Source organism: Salmo salar, chromosome ssa03 (assembly GCF_905237065.1).
Source record: "Salmo salar chromosome ssa03, Ssal_v3.1, whole genome shotgun sequence".
NCBI classification, from domain to species: Eukaryota; Metazoa; Chordata; class Actinopteri; order Salmoniformes; family Salmonidae; genus Salmo; species Salmo salar.
This window is the reverse complement of record NC_059444.1, coordinates 21,144,421-21,163,646: the sequence shown is the minus strand read 5'-3', so window position 1 is coordinate 21,163,646 and position 19,226 is coordinate 21,144,421. Positions and strand designations below refer to the sequence as shown.

Genomic DNA, 19,226 nt, shown 5'->3' with positions numbered 1-19,226 from the left:
TGCTCCAGCACTGCACTACTCTTTATCATCCTGGGCTGCGTCCCAAATGACACCATATTCCCTACATAGTGCACCACTTTTGACCAGAGCCCAAAAATCTTGGTCAAAAGTAGTGCACTATAGGGAACAGGGTGCCAGTAGGCTGCCATTCTAATACGAAACCCCTGATCCAGTTATTCTCAGTGGGAACCTGTAGCGCTCAGCTCCTTCAGAACAGATTAGAGGGATGGATGGATGAGGGAACAGTCAGGCCAGGGACAGACTGAGAAATACACCTTGTGTGGATTATCAATCAGATTGAGCAAGCAGCACCAACACACTCCAAACCAGTAGACCTGGGTGTAATGTTTCAGTGACATGAAATGCCTCCCAAATGGCCCCCTATGCTCTATGCTGCACTACTTTAGACCAGAGCCCGATGACACAGCCATGGTATTGTCTAGAGGGTGACTATGCAGGGTGACTATGCAGGGTGACTACGCTGTTTGAGATTGACTCATGCAATCATTAACAGTAAACTGTAATGTACTTATCATATACATGTATTGTGTGTACATAGACACTCAAGGGGTTTAATTTGTTTTAATTTAAAGGTTTTATACATACAAATGTTTCTTAAATAATACAACACATCTGGACTTTTATTAGTGTCTGAAGAGCGTTAATGCTGGGGTTATTTGTGAGGTCTAAGTCAGTTTATACGTCTCAAATGGCACCGTATTCCCTACATAGTGCACTCCTTTTAACCAGAGGCCCTATGGCACTATAAAGAGAATAGGTTGTCAATGGCTTCTATATTCTCTCCCAACTCAACCGCCAGTGTCCTTATAAACGCCTGTCGAGTACTGAGCTTAGTTATTCCCCCTGTTGTCATAATAATGGGACGTGGTTTTCTCCTCTCCATTAGTGGAGCCCAGCCTTCACCACCACCCAACAGCAGGTTCAATCAACCTCACCACCCTCTGTCGATGAGTTATTACAACTGAAGACTCACACACCATATTGGTTGGCTGTCACTCTGGGTCTATGGCTGTTCATCAGAGCCTTATCGGGATCAATACTCATCCTCTGATTAGACCAGGACCTTTATTTCACTCGGGATGTATCCCAAATGCCACCATATTCCCTATGTAGTGCACTACTTTTGACCTGGGCCCATAGGGCTCTGGTCAAAAGTAGTACACTATATAGGGAATAGGGTGCCCTTTTGTGACACAGACTCGATCTATTCACCTGTCTGCTGCCGTCTCATCTGACATATGAAAGGAGAGAACCTCTTCTACCCCCAGGGTTAGTTAAATTACACAGGGAGAGAGAACCTCTTCTACCCCCAGGGTTAGTTAAATTACACAGGGGAGAGAGAACCTCTTCTACCCCCAGGGTTAGGGTTAGTTAAATTACACAGGGAGAGAGAACCTCTTCTACCCCCAGGGTTAGTTAAATTACACAGGGGAGAGAGAACCTCTTCTACCCCCAGGGTTAGTTAAATTACACAGGGGAGAAGGAACCTTTTCTACCCCCAGGGTTAGGGTTAGTTAAATTACACAGGGGAGAGAGAACCTCTTCTACCCCCAGGGTTAGGGTTAGTTAAATTACACAGGGGAGAGAGAACTTCTTCTACCCCCAGGGTTAGGGTTAGTTAAATTACACAGGGGAGAGAGAACTTCTTCTACCCCCAGGGTTAGGGTTAGTTAAATTACACAGGGGAGAGAGAACCTCTTCTACCCCCAGGGTTAGTTAAATTACACAGGGAGAGAGAACCTCTTCTACCCCCAGGGTTAGATTAAATTACACAGGGGAGAGAGAACCTCTTCTACCCCCAGGGTTAGTTAAATTACACAGGGGAGAGAGAACCTCTTCTACCCCCAGGGTTAGTTAAATTACACAGGGGAGAGAGAACCTCTTCTACCCCCAGGGTTAGTTAAATTACACAGGGGAGAGAGAACCTCTTCTACCCCCAGGGTTAGGGTTAGTTAAATTACACAGGGGAGAGAGAACCTCTTCTACCCCCAGGGTTAGTTAAATTACACAGGGGAGAGAGAACCTCTTCTACCCCCAGGGTTAGGGTTAGTTAAATTACACAGGGGAAAGAGAACCTCTTCTACCCCCAGGGTTAGTTAAATTACACAGGGGAGGGAGAACCTCTTCTACCCCCAGGTTTAGTTAAATTACACAGGGGAGAGAGAACCTCTTCTACCCCCAGGGTTAGGGTTAGTTAAATTACACAGGGGAGAGAGAACTTCTTCTAGCCCCAGGGTTAGGGTTAGTTAAATTACACAGGGGAGAGAGAACCTCTTCTACCCCCAGGGTTAGGGTTAGTTAAATTACACAGGGGAGAGAGAACCTCTTCTACCCCCAGGGTTAGGGTTAGTTAAATTACACAGGGGAGAGAGAACCTCTTCTACCCCCAGGGTTAGTTAAATTACACAGGGGAGAAGGAACCTCTTCTACCCCCAGGGTTAGTTAAATTACACAGGGGAGAGGGAACCTCTTCTACCCCCAGGGTTAGTTAAATTACACAGGGGAGAGAGAACCTCTTCTACCCCCAGGGTTAGTTAAATTACACAGGGGAGAAGGAACCTTTTCTACCCCCAGGGTTAGGGTTAGTTAAATTACACAGGGGAGAGAGATCGTCTTCTAGCCCCAGGGTTAGGGTTAGTTAAATTACACAGGGGAGAAGGAACCTCTTCTACCCCCAGGGTTAGGGTTAGTTAAATTACACAGGGGAGAGAGAACTTCTTCTACCCCCAGGGTTAGGGTTAGTTAAATTACACAGGGGAGAGAGAACCTCTTCTACCCCCAGGGTTAGTTAAATTACACAGGGGAAAGAGAACCTCTTCTACCCCCAGGGTTAGTTAAATTACACAGGGGAGAGAGAACCTCTTCTACCCCCAGGGTTAGTTAAATTACACAGGGGAGAGAGAACCTATTCTACCCCCAGGGTTAGTTAAATTACACAGGGGAGAGAGAACCTCTTCTACCCCCAGGGTTAGGGTTAGTTAAATTACACAGGGGAGAGAGAACCTCTTCTACCCCCAGGGTTAGTTAAATTACACAGGGGAGAGAGAACCTCTTCTAGCCCCATGATTAGGGTTAGTTAAATTACACAGGGGAGAGAGAACCTCTTCTACCCCCAGGGTTAGTTAAATTACACAGGGGATAGGGAACCTCTTCTACCCCCAGGGTTAGGGTTAGTTAAATTACACAGGGGAGAGAGAACTTCTTCTAGCCCCAGGGTTAGTTAAATTACACAGGGGAGAGAGAACCTCTTCTACCCCCAGGGTTAGGGTTAGTTAAATTACACAGGGGAGAGAGAACCTCTTCTACCCCCAGGGTTAGGGTTAGTTAAACTACACAGGGGAAAGAGAACCTCTTCTAGCCCCAGGGTTAGGGTTAGTTAAACTACACAGGGGAGGGAGAACCTCTTCTACCCCCAGGGTTAGGGTTAGTTAAATTACACAGGGGAGAGAACCTCTTCTACCCCCAGGGTTAGGGTTAGTTAAATTACACAGGGGAGAGAGAACCTCTTCTACCCCCAGGGTTAGGGTTAGTTAAATTACACAGGGGAGAGAGAACCTCGTCTACCCCCAGGGTTAGTTAAATTACACAGGGGAGAGAGAACCTCTTCTACCCCCAGGTTTAGGGTTAGTTAAATTACACAGGGGAAAGAGAACCCTTCTACCCCCAGGTTTAGGGTTAGTTAAATTACACAGGGGAAAGAGAACCTCTTCTACCCCCAGGGTTAGGGTTAGTTAAATTACACAGGGGAGAGAACCTCTTCTGCCCCCAGGGTTAGTTAAATTACACAGGGGAGAGAACCTCGTCTACCCCCAGGGTTAGTTAAATTACACAGGGGAGAGAGAACCTCTTCTACCCCCAGGTTTAGGGTTAGTTAAATTACACAGGGGAAAGAGAACCCCTTCTACCCCCAGGTTTAGGGTTAGTTAAATTACACAGGGGAAAGAGAACCTCTTCTACCCCCAGGGTTAGGGTTAGTTAAATTACACAGGGGAGAGAACCTCTTCTGCCCCCAGGGTTAGTTAAATTACACAGGGGAGAGAACCTCGTCTACCCCCAGGGTTAGTTAAATTACACAGGGGAGAGAACCTCTTCTGCCCCCAGGGTTAGTTAAATTACACAGGGGAGAGAACCTCTTCTACCCCCAGGGTTAGTTAAATTACACAGGGGAGAAGGAACCTCTTCTACCCCCAGGGTTAGTTAAATTACACAGGGGAGGGAGAAGCTCTTCTACCCCCAGGGTTAGGGTTAGTTAAATTACACAGGGGAGAGAGAACCTCTTCTAGCCCCAGGGTTAGTTAAATTACACAGGGGAGAGAGAACCTCTTCTACCCCCAGGGTTAGTTAAATTACACAGGGGAGGGAGAACCTCTTCTACCCCCAGGGTTAGTTAAATTACACAGGGGAGAGAGAACCTCTTCTACCCCCAGGGTTAGTTAAATTACACAGGGAGAGAGAACCTCTTCTAGCCCCAGGATTAGGGTTAGTTAAATTACACAGGGGAGAGAGAACCTCTTCTACCCCCAGGGTTAGTTAAATTACACAGGGGATAGGGAACCTCTTCTACCCCCAGGGTTAGGGTTAGTTAAATTACACAGGGGAGAGAGAACTTCTTCTACCCCCAGGGTTAGTTAAATTACACAGGGGAGAGAGAACCTCTTCTACCCCCAGGGTTAGGGTTAGTTAAATTACACAGGGGAAAGAGAACCACTTCTAGCCCCAGGGTTAGGGTTAGTTAAACTACACAGGGGAGAGAGAACCTCTTCTACCCCCAGGGTTAGTTAAACTACACAGGGGAGGGAGAACCTCTTCTACCCCCAGGGTTAGGGTTAGTTAAATTACACAGGGGAGAGAACCTCTTCTACCCCCAGGGTTAGGGTTAGTTAAATTACACAGGGGAGAGAGAACCTCATCTACCCCCAGGGTTAGTTAAATTACACAGGGGAAAGAGAACCTCTTCTACCCCCAGGTTTAGGGTTAGTTAAATTACACAGGGGAAAGAGAACCTCTTCTACCCCCAGGGTTAGGGTTAGTTAAATTACACAGGGGAGAGAACCTCTTCTGCCCCCAGGGTTAGTTAAATTACACAGGGGAGAGAACCTCGTCTACCCCCAGGGTTAGTTAAATTACACAGGGGAGAGAGAACCTCGTCTACCCCCAGGGTTAGTTAAATTACACAGGGGAGAGAGAACCCCTTCTACCCCCAGGTTTAGGGTTAGTTAAATTACACAGGGGAAAGAGAACCTCTTCTACCCCCAGGGTTAGGGTTAGTTAAATTACACAGGGGAGAGAACCTCTTCTGCCCCCAGGGTTAGTTAAATTACACAGGGGAGAGAACCTCGTCTACCCCCAGGGTTAGTTAAATTACACAGGGGAGAGAACCTCTTCTGCCCCCAGGGTTAGTTAAATTACACAGGGGAGAGAACCTGTTCTACCCCCAGGGTTAGTTAAATTACACAGGGGAGAAGGAACCTCTTCTACCCCCAGGGTTAGTTAAATTACACAGGGGAGAGAGAACCTCTTCTACCCCCAGGGTTAGGGTTAGTTAAATTACACAGGGGAGAGAGAACCTCTTCTAGCCCCAGGGTTAGTTAAATTACACAGGGGAGAGAGAACCTCTTCTACCCCCAGGGTTAGTTAAATTACACAGGGGAGGGAGAACCTCTTCTACCCCCAGGGTTAGTTAAATTACACAGGGGAGAAGGAACCTCTTCTACCCCCAGGGTTAGTTAAATTACACAGGGGAGAGAGAACCTCTTCTACCCCCAGGGTTAGTTAAATTACACAGGGGAGAGAGAACCGCTTCTACCCCCAGGGTTAGTTCAAATTACACAGGGGAAAGAGAACCTCTTCTACCCCCAGGGTTAGTTAAATTACACAGGGGAAAGAGAATCTCTTCTACCCCCAGGGTTAGTTAAATTACACAGGGGAAAGAGAACCTCTTCTACCCCCAGGGTTAGTTAAATTACACAGGGGAAAGAGAACCTCTTCTACCCCCAGGGTTAGTTAAATTACACAGGGGAGAGAGAACCTCTTCTACCCCCAGGGTTAGTTAAATTACACAGGGGAAAAGAGAACCTCTTCTACCCCCAGGGTTAGTTAAATTACACAGGGGAAAGAGAACCTCTTCTACCCCCAGGGTTAGTTAAATTACACAGGGGAAAGAGAACCTCTTCTACCCCCAGGGTTAGTTAAATTACACAGGGGAAAGAGAACCTCTTCTACCCCCAGGGTTAGTTAAATTACACAGGGGAAAGAGAACCTCTTCTACCCCCAGGGTTAGTTAAACTACACAGGGGAGAGAGAACCTCTTCTACCCCCAGGGTTAGGGTTAGTTAAATTTCACAGGGGAGAGAGAACCTCTTCTACCCCCAGGGTTAGGGTTAGTTAAATTACACAGGGGAAAGAGAACCTCTTCTACCCCCAGGGTTAGGGTTAGTTAAACTACACAGGGGAAGGAGAACCTCTTCTACCCCCAGGGTTAGGGTTAGTTAAATTCCACAGGGGAAAGAGAACCTCTTCTACCCCCAGGGTTAGGGTTAGTTAAATTACACAGGGGAAAGAGAACCTCTTCTACCTCCAGGGTGAACATGGGCCTGGTTCTTCTTACTCTGTAGTTGTGGGATAGAGTGCTGGAGCAGGTCATTCCTCGCCCTAGGCAATGATTACTGATATGATATCTATACAGGGGCTGTAGTTGTAAAAGTGCAGTTTGGTAAAGAAATACTTTCTCTATTGGTATGTGAAACACTGGTTACTGCTACCAGTGTACAGTCCAGATTAGTGCATGTTACTGTAGATACATGGATCATTTTTAGACATAGTTTTCATCTCTGTTAATTTTCTCCAGTGGTATTCAAATGTGCCTGGAGGTCCAGAGTAGAATGTCAGAGGAGTCGTGGTCCAGAGTAGAATGTCAGAGGAGTCGAGGTCCAGAACACAGCTGGTTTTCTCTTCTACCTGATGTTTAATTGCACCCACCTGGTGTCCCAGGTCTAAATCAGTCGTTGATTAGAGAGGAAGAGTGAAACTCAGCAGTGGAACTGGCTTCAAGGTCCAGATAGGAATTTGCCTGATGTACACTGTAGATGTTCCTCTCTCAGTTAGTTAGATTTGATGTACAGTGTTGCTGCAAACATCTGTCATTGACTACAGTTCTTCTATCCCCTATCTCCCCTAGAATACAGAACCCCAGATGCAAAGCCCCAGAGATTTGGTAAGTCACCTAAACCCTACGTATACCTGTTACCTGTCGCCAACACTACACAGTGGAGGCTGGTGAGGGTAGGACAGCTCATAATAATGGCTGGAATGGAATGGCATCAAACATTTTATTCTGTTCCAGCCATTACAATGAACCAGTCCTCTGATTTGAAAGTGCTCCCACTGTCCCTGCCCACCCACCCCTGGCTGCCGCTGCTCAACACCCTGCCTGGGTCCTGCAGCATGTTAGGAGCTAGCCTGCAACACTGCCAATTAGGGCTACACGATTATCCACATTTTTATTGAAATTGAGATGCACAATATCCGTATTGGAAGAGGCTGTGATATTTTCAAACGGCGCTGTAACGTCCTTTTTTTCTTCCAATTTTGATTTATTACTGGAGTTGACAGAGTTGTCTACTCCGTCTTTCCTCTTTAGGCAGCTTCACAATCCCCCTCCCCCCTGTCACTCTAGCAGGCAGTTCCTCATGCTCCAGATTCACTCAGCATGCATTGACCAAACAGCAGCATGCAGTCAATAGATTCCTAACATGAACTATGCAGCTTTCCACTTTGCTTCTTAATATAAATCCACATTTTCTACATTATACTATTTGTTTGTGTAACTTGCTCTCTGAAAAACACTAGATCATTCTATTTCTATGATTCTAACAGTTTAGCCAGGTGTATTGATCTATAATCACAAATAAAATCACAATATTTGGTACAAAAATCATACTAATATTTTTTGCCCATATCACGCAGCCCTACTACCAATGTTTGAGTAGAGGGGCAACCAGTACATCACTGGGGCCAAGCTTTCTGCCACCCAGGACCTCTATACCAGGCGGTGTCAGAGGAAGGCCCTAAAAATTGTCAGACTCCAGCCACCCAAGTCAAAGACTGTTCTCTTTGTTACCGTACGGGAAGCGGTACTGATGCGCTAAGTCTGGGACCAACGGGACCCTGAACAGCTTCTACCCCCAAGCCATAATACCACCAAATATTTAGTCCGGGTAGCTATTGGTTAACTATTTAACTGTCTGCATTGACCCTTTTTGCATTAACTCTTTTGTCTCATCACATACGCTGCTGTTACTGTTTATTATCTATCCTGTTGCCTAGTGACTTTATCCCTACCTATATGTACATATCTACCTCAATTACATTATACCCCTGCACATCGACTCTGTACTGGTACCCCGTGTATATAGCCAAGTTATTGTTTCTCATTAGCTGTGTTCGAATACACATACTGACATACTGCGCTCTAGATAACATACAGTATATACTCCATTTCTGTCACAAATAGTACGGTTAGTATGAGTATTTGAACACAGCTATTGTGTATTTATTCCTTGTTATTATTTCTCTATTTTTCTCTTTGCATTTTTGAGAAGAACTCATAAGTTGTTGTTTACGAAGCATGTGGCAAATACTGATTTATTGGTTTTGAACCCATTCAATGTTACTAGGGTAACACCTACCTATCCCATGGCAAAGAAAGGCTTAACATGCTGCCGATGCTCATCTGAAATAGAGGGGGAGCCCTACAATAAAGGGATACTTTGGTATTTTGGCTATTCCTTTATCTACTTCCCCAGAGTTAGATGAACTCATGGATACCATTGTTGTGTGTCTGCATCCAGTATGGGGGAAGTTGGAGGTAGTTTGAGCCAATGCTAACTAGCATTAAGCTTCCAGTCATTGCGCTATGTTGCACTACATGACTAAAAGTTTGGACATCTCATTCCAAAATCATGGGCATTAATATGGAGTTGGTCCTCCCTTTTGCTGCTATAACAGCCTCCGCTCTTCTGGGAAGGCTTTCTACTAGATGTTGGAACATTGCTGCGGTGACTTGCTTCCGTTCAGCCATTAGAATTAGTGAGGTCAGGCACTGATGTTGGGCGATTAGGCCTGGCTCGCAGTCGGCATTCCAATTCATCACAAAGGTGTTCGTTGGGGTTGAGGTCGGGGCTCTGTGCAGGCCAGTCAAGTTCTTCCACGCTGATCTCGACAAACTAGTTCTGTATGAACCCCGCTTTGTGCACGGGCATTGTCATGCTGAAACAGGAAAGCGCCTTGCCCAAACTGTTTCCACAAAGTTGGAAGCACAGAATCTTCTAGAATGTCATTGTATGCTGTAGCGTTCAGATTTCCCTTCACTGGAACTAAGGGGCCTAGCCCGAACTATGAAAAATAGCTACAGACCATTATTCCTCCTCCACCTAACGTTACAGTTGGCACTATGCATTGGGGCAGGTAGCGTTTTCCTGGCATCCGCCAAACCCAGATTCGTTTGTCAGACTGCCAGGTGGTGAAGTGTGATTCATCACTCCAGAAAACGTGTTTCCACTGCTCCAGAGTCCAATGGCGGCGAGCTTTACACCACTCCAGCCGACGCATGGTTATCTGAGGCTTGTGTGCGGCTGCTCGGCCATGGAAACCCATTTCATGAAGCTCACGGCGAACAGTTCTTGTGCAGACGTTGCTTCCGGAGGCAGTTTGGAACTCGGTAGTGAGTGTTGCAACTGAGGACAGACGATTTTTACGTGCTTCAGCGCTCTCGTTCTGTGTGCTTGTGTGGCCTACCACTTTTTGACTGAGCCATTGTTTCTCATAGACATTTCCACTTCACAATAACATCACTTACAGTTGACCGGGACAGCTCTAGCAGGGTAGAAATTTGACGAACTTACTTGTTGGAAAGGTGGCATCCTATGATGGTGGTGCCACATTGAAAGTCACTGAGCTCTTCAGTAAGGCCATTGTACAGCCAATATTTGTTTATGGAGATTGCACGGCTGTGTGCTCTATTTTATACACCTGTCAGCAACGGTGTGGCTGAAGTAGCCGAATCCGTGTGTGTACACACACACCTACTTGCGTACCATAGATTCTAGTCATTGCGCTAATGTTAGTTAGCATCTTCCTTCAAAATGAACACAGAGACAAACATTTTTTATCCCAAGACTATACATGTCACTTCTTGTCCAGTTCAGATTGTCCTCTGCTTTGCTGTTTGTGACGTGGTAGGTAGTTTCAGGTTTATAAATATTGAGTCAACCATCGTCAACATTTTATTATTGATGATGGTATGCAATACAGCCCACAGACAAATGCAATTAACTTTATTGCACGATGTCCATAAATTCTGCGTGTCCAATTGCGCACTGATTGGAAATAAATGTAATTCATTCCAAAGTTCAGTAAGGTTCTACAGAGGGGGATGTATTTTCACTACTTAAATAATTGGCTCAGTGAATGAAATGATTCAGTGGCATTAACAACCTGGCCAACTCATCATTTTACCAATCTGGGAGGTAAAGTCGTTAAAGCGTTCAATAATTAGGCAGTGTGTTACAGATGGAATCAATGCATTTGAATATTCTTTGTTCTGAAATAAAGGAGATCCATGATTATCTATACTGTATTAGTCAGCCATTCAGAAGCATTATTTATCAGATAAATGTGGTGCTTCTGTGACCATTTCAGTTCGCTCCTCAATTCATACGCCTTGGTTGGAGAGCGAGGTAGCGGTCTAGAGTGGTAGTTCCATGTTCCCTGTGCTCCTGTGGTACCTGACAGCTGCCTGCATTCATGGTTCTTATCTCAAGCGTGGTCTGTGGCCACATGGAGAACAGTCTTGGTTATGATTCCAGCTGGCATATCGAACCAATCTTTCCTTCATCTGGCTGATAATCTAAGTATAGGTTTAGTTCAGGGTGGTCCTTCTCCAGTAAACCTGTCGTACCAGGACCAGGAGATGTGTAATGGTGGTTGTTAGAATTGTCTTATGTGGAAACGGCCCAGTAGTGAGATTTTCCTCAGTAACGTTTTACTGGAAGTTATCGTGGTGCCTAGATGAGACACAATCCAGAGTGGGAGGCACCTTGAATCTCAAAGCAATCTCTCTACTGTGTGATTTTACAAGCCCTCGTCAATGAATCCCCTTCTCTCCTTCCTGGCATGTTCCTACCATAATGTGACCCTATGCGTTATACACCTTGGACTCATAGCAAGCTCTCTCTTGCTCTCTTTCTCGCTCGTTCTCTCTTCTCTTTCTCAGTTTCTCTTTCTCTCCCCTTCCCGATATATTGCATTACCATCTCATTCTATTTTTCTCCCTTTCTATCTATTTCTCTTTTTCCTGCTCTTTCTCCTTAACATACTACCTCCATCTCATTTTCTCTCTCGCTTTTTCTCCTTTCTTCCTTTTTCTCTCCCATCTCTCTCTCCTTCCCAACATATTCTCTCCATCTTTCTATATATTTTTCTTTCTCTCTCCTTCCCAACATTCTCTCCATCTATTTTTCTTTCTCTCCTTCCTGACATGCGTATTACCTCCATTTCATTCTTTCTCTCAATCTCTCCTCTTTCTATCTTTTCACTCTTTCTCTCTCCTTCCCAACATTCCCTCCATCTCTTTCTCGACTCTTTTTCTCTTTCTCTCTGTTCTCACTCTTTCTCCTTCCCGACGTTCTCTCTTTCTATATTTGTCTCTCTCCTTCCCGACAGAGTTAACGCCATCTCATTCTCTCTTTCCATTTCTATTTCTCTTTCTCCTTCCTGACATATTACCTCCATCTCATTCTCTTTTTCTTTCTTTCTCTCTCTCCTTCCCGACATTCCCTTCATCTTTTTCTTTCTCTCTCTCCTTCCCAACACGTTCCCTTCATCTCTTTCTCTCGTGTATGAATTTACAAGCCTTGCCAATGAATCCTTTTCTTCTCTCCTTCCCAGCATATTCCCTCCATAATGGGCTCAATTATAAACAGCAGATGTTATCTATTGTTAGAGGCTTTGTTCCACATGACTCTCAACAACACATGAACTTGACTGTTCTGTTGTGGTGCCAGGCAGACAGCAAGCAGCACTAAGGCTTTTGTACCAGTACAGCCAGAATATCTTTGTGCGTCTCAAATGGCACCATGGTCTCTATATAAAGCACTACTTTTGGTCCGAAGCAGTGAACTAAGGGCTCTTAATTAGAACATTTCATTGGTAGCACTGGTGCATTACATAGGGAACAGGTCAAACACTCAGACAATAGGAAACATCACATAGACCCTCCACAACAAGTGAATCAGAACTTTGCCAACGTTAATCTTAATTAATCATTGTGTAATTGTTGGTAGTAATAGGTTATTCATCTTTGAGGCAGAAGGTGTGTTAGCCTGAGGACCCAATGGGGACAGTTGGCACACATGGAATGTGTTGCAAATGGCACCCTATTTCCTATATAGTGCACTACATTTGGGGCCTGGTCAAAAGCACTATATAGAGAATATGCTGGCATTTGGTACTGGGCCTTGGTTTACAGTTGACTTGATGCTGCTGCACTTCTAACATGTTTGGTGCTGTTGCTTGAGGGGCGTTGGCAGTACCACGGCATATTGGGCCTGTGGTGATCTCTGGGAGGTGTGTGTGTATGGGGTGTAACTGTAACTGTGGGTCTGACTGTTCCCTTCCTCCAGCGTCGCTCGGTGAGGGAGGCCGTGTCAGCCATGGAGCCCCACTGGCTGACTGAGGTAACCGCCCCCAACAGTGTCTGTGTCCCAAATAGAACCCGATTCCCTTTAAAGTCCATTACTTTTGACCAGGGCATAGGGCTCTGGTCTAAAATAGTGCAATATAAAGGGAATAGTGTGCCATTTGGGGGACAGTCTGGGTCAATCCGGTACCGTGAAGCAATCAAGTAACACTGTTTGGACTGTTGTGCAGACTGAGTGAAGGTCAATTGAGCAGTTCATTGGGAATGCCTAAGTAACAGTAAAGTGAGTAGCTATGTGACCCTGAGTACAGATTACAGGTCATATTACTGTCTGTCACTTTGCACTGATGACTGATGAAGTTACTGCCTTTCACCTACCATCGCAAAGCAGCACAACGTAATTATTTAATGTACATAAACTCAACAAAAAAGAATCGTCCCTTTTTCAGGACACTGTCTTTCAAAGATTATTTGTAAAAATCCAATTAACTTCACAGATCTTCATTGTAAAGAGTTTAAATACTGTTTTCCCATGCTTGTTCAATGAACCATAAACAATTAATGAACATGCACCTGTGGAACGGTCATTAAGACACTAACAGCTTACAGACGGTAGGCAATTAAAGTCACAGTTATGAAAATCTAGGACACTAAAGAGGCCTTTCTACTGACTCTGAAAAAACACCAAAAGAAAGATGCCCAGGGTCCCTGCTCATCTGCGTGAATGTGCTTTAGGCGTGCTGCAAGGAGGCATGAGGACTGCAGATGTGGCCAGGGCTATAAATTCCAATGTCCGTACTGAGATGCCTAAGACAGCGCTACAGGGAGACAGGACGGACAGCTGATCGTCCTCGCAGTGGCAGACCACGTGTAACAACACCTGCACAGGATTGGTACATCCGAACATCACACCTGCGGGACAGGTACAGGATGGCAACAACAACTTCCCGAGTTACACCAGGAACGCACAATCCCTCCATCAGTGCTCAGACTGTCCGCAATAGGCTGAGGCCTTGTAGGCCTGTTGTAAGGCAGGTCCTCACCAGACATCACCGGCAACAACGTTGCCTATGGGCACAAACCCACCGTCGCTGGACCAGACAGGACTGGCAAAAAGTGCTCTTCACTGACGAGTCGCGGTTTTGTCTCACCAGGGGTGATGGTCGGATTCGCGTTTATCATCAAAGGAATGAGCGTTACGCCGAGGCCTGTACTCTGGAGCAGGATCGATTTGGAGGTGGAGGGTCCATCAAGGTCTGGGGCGGTGTGTCACAGCATCATCGGGCTGAGCTTGTTGTCATTGCAGGCAATCTCAACGCTATGCATTACAGGGAAGACATCCTGCTCATCCTGACATGACCCTCCAGCATGACAATGCCACCAGCCATGCTGCTCCTTCTGTGAGTGATTTCCTGCAAGACAGGAATGTCAGTGTTCTGCCATGGCCAGCGAAGAGCCCGGATCTCAATCCCATTGAGCACGTCTGGGACCTGTTGGATCGGAGGGTGAGGGCTAGGGCCATTCCCTCCAGAAATGTCCGGGAACTTGCAGGTGCCTTTGGTGGAAGAGTGGGGCAACATCTCGCAGCAAAAACTGGCAAATCTGGTGCAGTCCATGAGGAGGAGATGCACTGCAGTACTTAATGCAGCTGGTGGCCACACCAGATACTGACTGTTACTTTTGATTTTGACCCCTCCTTTGTTCAGGGACATTATTCCATTTCTGTTAGTCACATGTCTGTGGAACTTGTTCAGTTTGTCTCTGTTGTTGAATCTTGTGTTCATACAAATATTTACACGTTAAGTTTGCTGAAAATAAAAGCAGTTGACGGTGAGAGGACGTTTATTTTTTTTGCTGAGTTTATATACTGTTTATGCCATTAAGCAAATGCTTTTATCCAAAGTGACTTAGTCATGCATGCATACATTTTTGCTTTGGGTGGCCCCAGCAGCAATCAAACCCACCACCCTTGGCGTTGTAAGCGCCATGCTCTACCAACTGAGCCACACAGGACCACTGATCTCATACATTACAGTAGTGCAAATCCACCGCTTATTATGTTCACAATGGTTGATATTGTCACAAACTTCGTTACAGAAAATTACAACAAGTTGAAATTGAAAAACCATCAGTGGCTGTTACCATGTAATGTAATGGCAAGCGACATTGATCTACGATCACACACACATTCCCTCTCCCTCGACTCAGTAAGCCATCTCTGATAAAGCATTAACAATAGAATACAGTTCAGTGCAATGAATTACTGTTGTGGCTCTTTCTGTCTTTCCCTCTCTCTCTCACTCACACACACAGTGCTATTTGTGCCGCGGTGCAGATGCGGCTGTATTCATGTCTCGTGTGTGAATGTATGCGTTTCAGAGGGCCCAGTGAATGTAGAACATAACAAGCCCTTGCCTTAAAGTGATGTTTCAAGATGACACCTGTTCCTACACATAAAGTGCACAGTGACTGCATCAGCTGCTAGTACAGGGGGGGTGGCAGTACAGGGATGGATGGCTGTGGAGTTTCATTCTAATCTCAAATCATTCTAATCTAGTGGACCAACTTTTTCGGCCAACTGTTGTGTGTAATGCACCATCTGAGAGGTGATGTGTGTGTTTAGGAGGTGTTGGTAGGGACAGTTGCTATTTGTGAATATGCCTTAAAGATGGAGCTATTAAAAGACACGTTACCTGCATGTTAGCGTCACATAATTCATTATGAGAGGTGCTCCTCGTCTTTGCTCACAGTTCCACTGTGTTTAATCACTCACTGGCCCGCTCTATGTGGAGTCTATGACCTCACTCCTGAGTGTGTGCAGTTTGTACTCCATGCTGTGAGCTTCTCTTAGTGCGCACGCATGCAGGCACACGCCTCCATGTCAGTCTGCCTGGACTCCTGTCTGTCTCTTATCCCAGGTGTTTGATATTCATGCTCTATCAGTGTGCAGTCTCAGGCAGAGAAAGAGAGAGCTGCTTTAAAAAGGGCAGCCAACAGTGCTCTCCACGCATGGGCTCGCTTCAGCAATTACATCCTCCAGTGCCTTCGCTCCTCGCTGCGCTTTTAATTTGTTTCAAGTGACTTTACAATGTCATCAAATAGACAGGTTTGTGGGAAAGTTGAGAGCGCCTCTCTAATAGCTTCAGGTGATGCTGTTCAGAGTGACCAGGGGTGAGGCCAGGGGTGTAGCGGTTGAGATTAGGGGGGGGGGTGGCCTTTTATTCTCCCCCTGCTTAAGGTTGATTCACCCTGTGGAATACAAAGCAGCATGCAGTCTTGGAGAGGGGGGAAGAAGAGGAGTGGAGAAGAGGCAGTTCTGCTGTTGTTCCACCTGAATTCACTCTCACTCCTTCTCCTCTTTCTCTTTTCTCTCGCTCTTCCCTCGCCTGCTCTCTCCCTCTCTTCACAAAGTAATCCGATCTCTCTCTGCAAACAATGGAAGCTAATGAAGGTCTGACACTGAGCTTGATTATGACTGCATTCATTACACATGCACATAATTGCCAGTAGTTAAGTGTGCAGATTTATTCAAAGGACAGCTGTCAATTGACAAGGCAGAGAGAATAGCTTTTTTGTTCAATGAGGTTCAAGCACCTGTTGCATTTTGTGATATAGTGTCTGTTTCTGTGTAGGAAATGCACTTTGTACATTATTTAGTGCTGTGTTGGGGCCTGAAAGGTGGTCACAGAATTGATCCAATGTACACTCCATACCTATATTCTTCTGTCAATTGTGTTTCATTATGATAGCCAATGGAGCCACTGTGCTGCTACAATTGTTCACAGATGACCTATCGTAGCGTTAGTATGTATCCTTGGCCCAAAGAACTCTCACGGTCACATCTGTATTGTACATTTGTATCCTCTCTTCTGAAACTAACTTCATAGATGTAAGCAGGGCTTTCCGCTGCTTCTGTGTTTCTAATAGTAGATTGCACAGTAGCAACAATGACCAGTAACACAGTCCTCCCTCCCTCTCTGTTCTAGAAGGCTGAGGAGGATGACCTGGTGTTGACCCCAGATGGTACCAGGGAGTTCCTGACCTTTGAGATCCCTCTGAGTGACTCTGGGTCGGCGGGGTTAGGGGTCAGCGTCAAGGGCAACCGCTCCAAGGAGAACCACTCTGACCTGGGCATCTTCGTCAAGTCCATCATCAACGGGGGAGCTGCCTGCAAGGTGAGTCTCACCTTTCATTAGAACTAATGTGCAAATTTTCATGCTCATACAAGTAATCAATAATATGGTATTTTTGTGATAATAGCAGCCGATATTGCCACTCCTATTTTCCATATTGTCAATCTAAGCTGACTAGAAAGTGTGTGCCTGCAGGGAAGCAAAAGTCATTCCCCTACCCAAGAATAGTGAAGCCCCCTTTACTGGCTCAAATAGCCGACCAATCAGCCTGTTATCAACACTTAGTAAACTTCTGGAAAATATTATGTTTGACCAGATACAGTGCTATTTTACTGTAAACATATTGCCAAGATACTTTCAGCCCGCTTATAGGGAAGGATGTTCAACAAGCATGCACTTACTCAAATGACTGATTGGCTGAGAGAAATTGATGATAAAAAGATGGGGGGGAGCTGTTATGTTAGAATTCAGCGCAGCTTTTGACATTATTGGTCATAGTCTGCTGATGGAAAAACATATGGCTTTACACCCCCTGCTATATTGCGGATAATGAGTTACCTCTCTAACAGAACACAGAGGGTGTTCTTTAATCCAGGTAGAATCAGGAATTCCCCAGGGCCGCTGTCTAGGCCCATTACTTTTTTAAATGTCTATGTATGCGGATACACGTCAGTTACTACAGCGAGTGAGATCACAGCAACACTTAACAAAGAGCTGCAGTTAGTTTCAGAATGGGAGGCAAGGAATAAGTTAGTCCTAAATATTTCAAACTAAAAGCATTGTATTTGGGACAAATCATTCACTAAACCTCAACAAAATCTTGTAATAAATAATGTGGAAGTTGAGAATAAACTGCTTGGAGTAACCCTGGATTGTGAACTGTCATGGTCAAAATATGTTAATACAACAGTAGCTAAGATGGGGAGAAGTCTGTCCATATTTAAGCGTTGCTCTGCTGCCTTAACAACACTATCATTAAGGCAAGTTCTACAGACCCTAGTTTTGTCGCACCTGGACTACTGTTCAGTCGTGTGTTCAGGTGCCACAAAGCGGGACCTCGGGAAAATAAAAATTGGCTCAGAACAGGGCAGCACAGCTGTCCCTTAAATGTACTCGGAGATTTAAAATGAATAATATGTATGTACATCTCTCATGGCTCAGTGGAGGAGAGATTGACTTCATCACTACTTGTTTTTATAAGAAGTTTAAACTACTAGCACACAGCTCAGACACCCATGCATACCCCACAAGACATGCCACCAGTGTCTTCACGATCCCTAAGTCCAGAACAGTCTATGAGAGGCGCACCTTATGGAACAGCGGGTACTGTGAAGAGACACGCACACAGACACATACACATAAGACACGCACTCTACACACACATACACATGTATTTTGTATTGTAGAGTAGTGGCCTGAGGGGACACGCTTAATGTGTTGTGAAATGTAATGTCATGTAATATTTGAAATAGTATTAAACTGCCTTAATGTTGCTGGACCCCAGGAAGAGGAGCTGCAGCCTTGGCAGCAGCTAATGGGGATCCTTAATAAATACAAATATACCAGACTAACCATCCTATTAGCATCTTATGTCTAGCAGTTCTGATAGCTGTTCTGTCTAATTTGACAGATACAACTTCATTGCTTTTTCTGGTATTCATTTTTCTACTGCCAGTACAGTAGCCTGATTCTGAGCTCTTGCCAACTCCTTATGGAATTAAGTGACCTGGGCGTCACTCGTTGTTTGGTGTGACAAGGAGTTGGCAAGAACACAAACAGATCTGGGACCAGGCTAACATTATATGGCTAATGCATTGAACAGCCTGATTTGTGCGTGTTGACTGATTCTCATCCTACGTGTCATATCCTGCGTGAACAGGATGGAAGGCTGCGGGTCAACGACCAGCTGATAGCGGTGAACGGGGAGTCGTTGCTAGGCAAGACCAACCAGGAAGCCATGGAGACGCTAAGGAAGTCCATGTCGGTAGAGGGCAACAAGCGGGGGATGATTCAGCTAATTGTGGCCAGGAGGGTCACTAAACGCAACGAGGTAGGCCTAACCATCGCTTTATTAAAGTTGTGGAGATTATACGACTAACACCAGTCGTGGGTGGGCTCATAGTAATGGCTGGAACAGAATGAATGGAAAGGTGTCAAACGCATAAAAAACATGCATTCCTTTTTATTCCTTTCCATCCATTACTATGAGCCGTCCTCCTCTCACCAGCCTCCACTGACTAACACGGTTGTATGTTGAAATACGGTTTTTAACCCACAGGGTGTCTATGTGTGATGTTAGGCTTGTTGGAGGCTTTGGAGGCAGCGTCTGAGAGCAGTGTGGCTCCATTCGTCTTTCCTCAGTCACTGCCATTGAT

At 45.4% G+C, this 19,226-nt stretch overlaps 1 protein-coding gene across 1 annotated transcript in view; it reads left to right on the top strand.

The window, feature by feature from the left end:
• Positions 1 to 19,226, top strand: part of LOC106599503 (partitioning defective 3 homolog) — a 248,508-nt gene that overhangs the window by 143,485 nt on the left and 85,797 nt on the right. Inside the window, 4 exon segments of the mRNA XM_014190776.2 lie at positions 7,199 to 7,234; positions 12,702 to 12,755; positions 16,705 to 16,893; positions 18,731 to 18,901. Of these exon segments, the coding sequence (XP_014046251.2) occupies positions 7,199 to 7,234; positions 12,702 to 12,755; positions 16,705 to 16,893; positions 18,731 to 18,901 (450 nt within the window).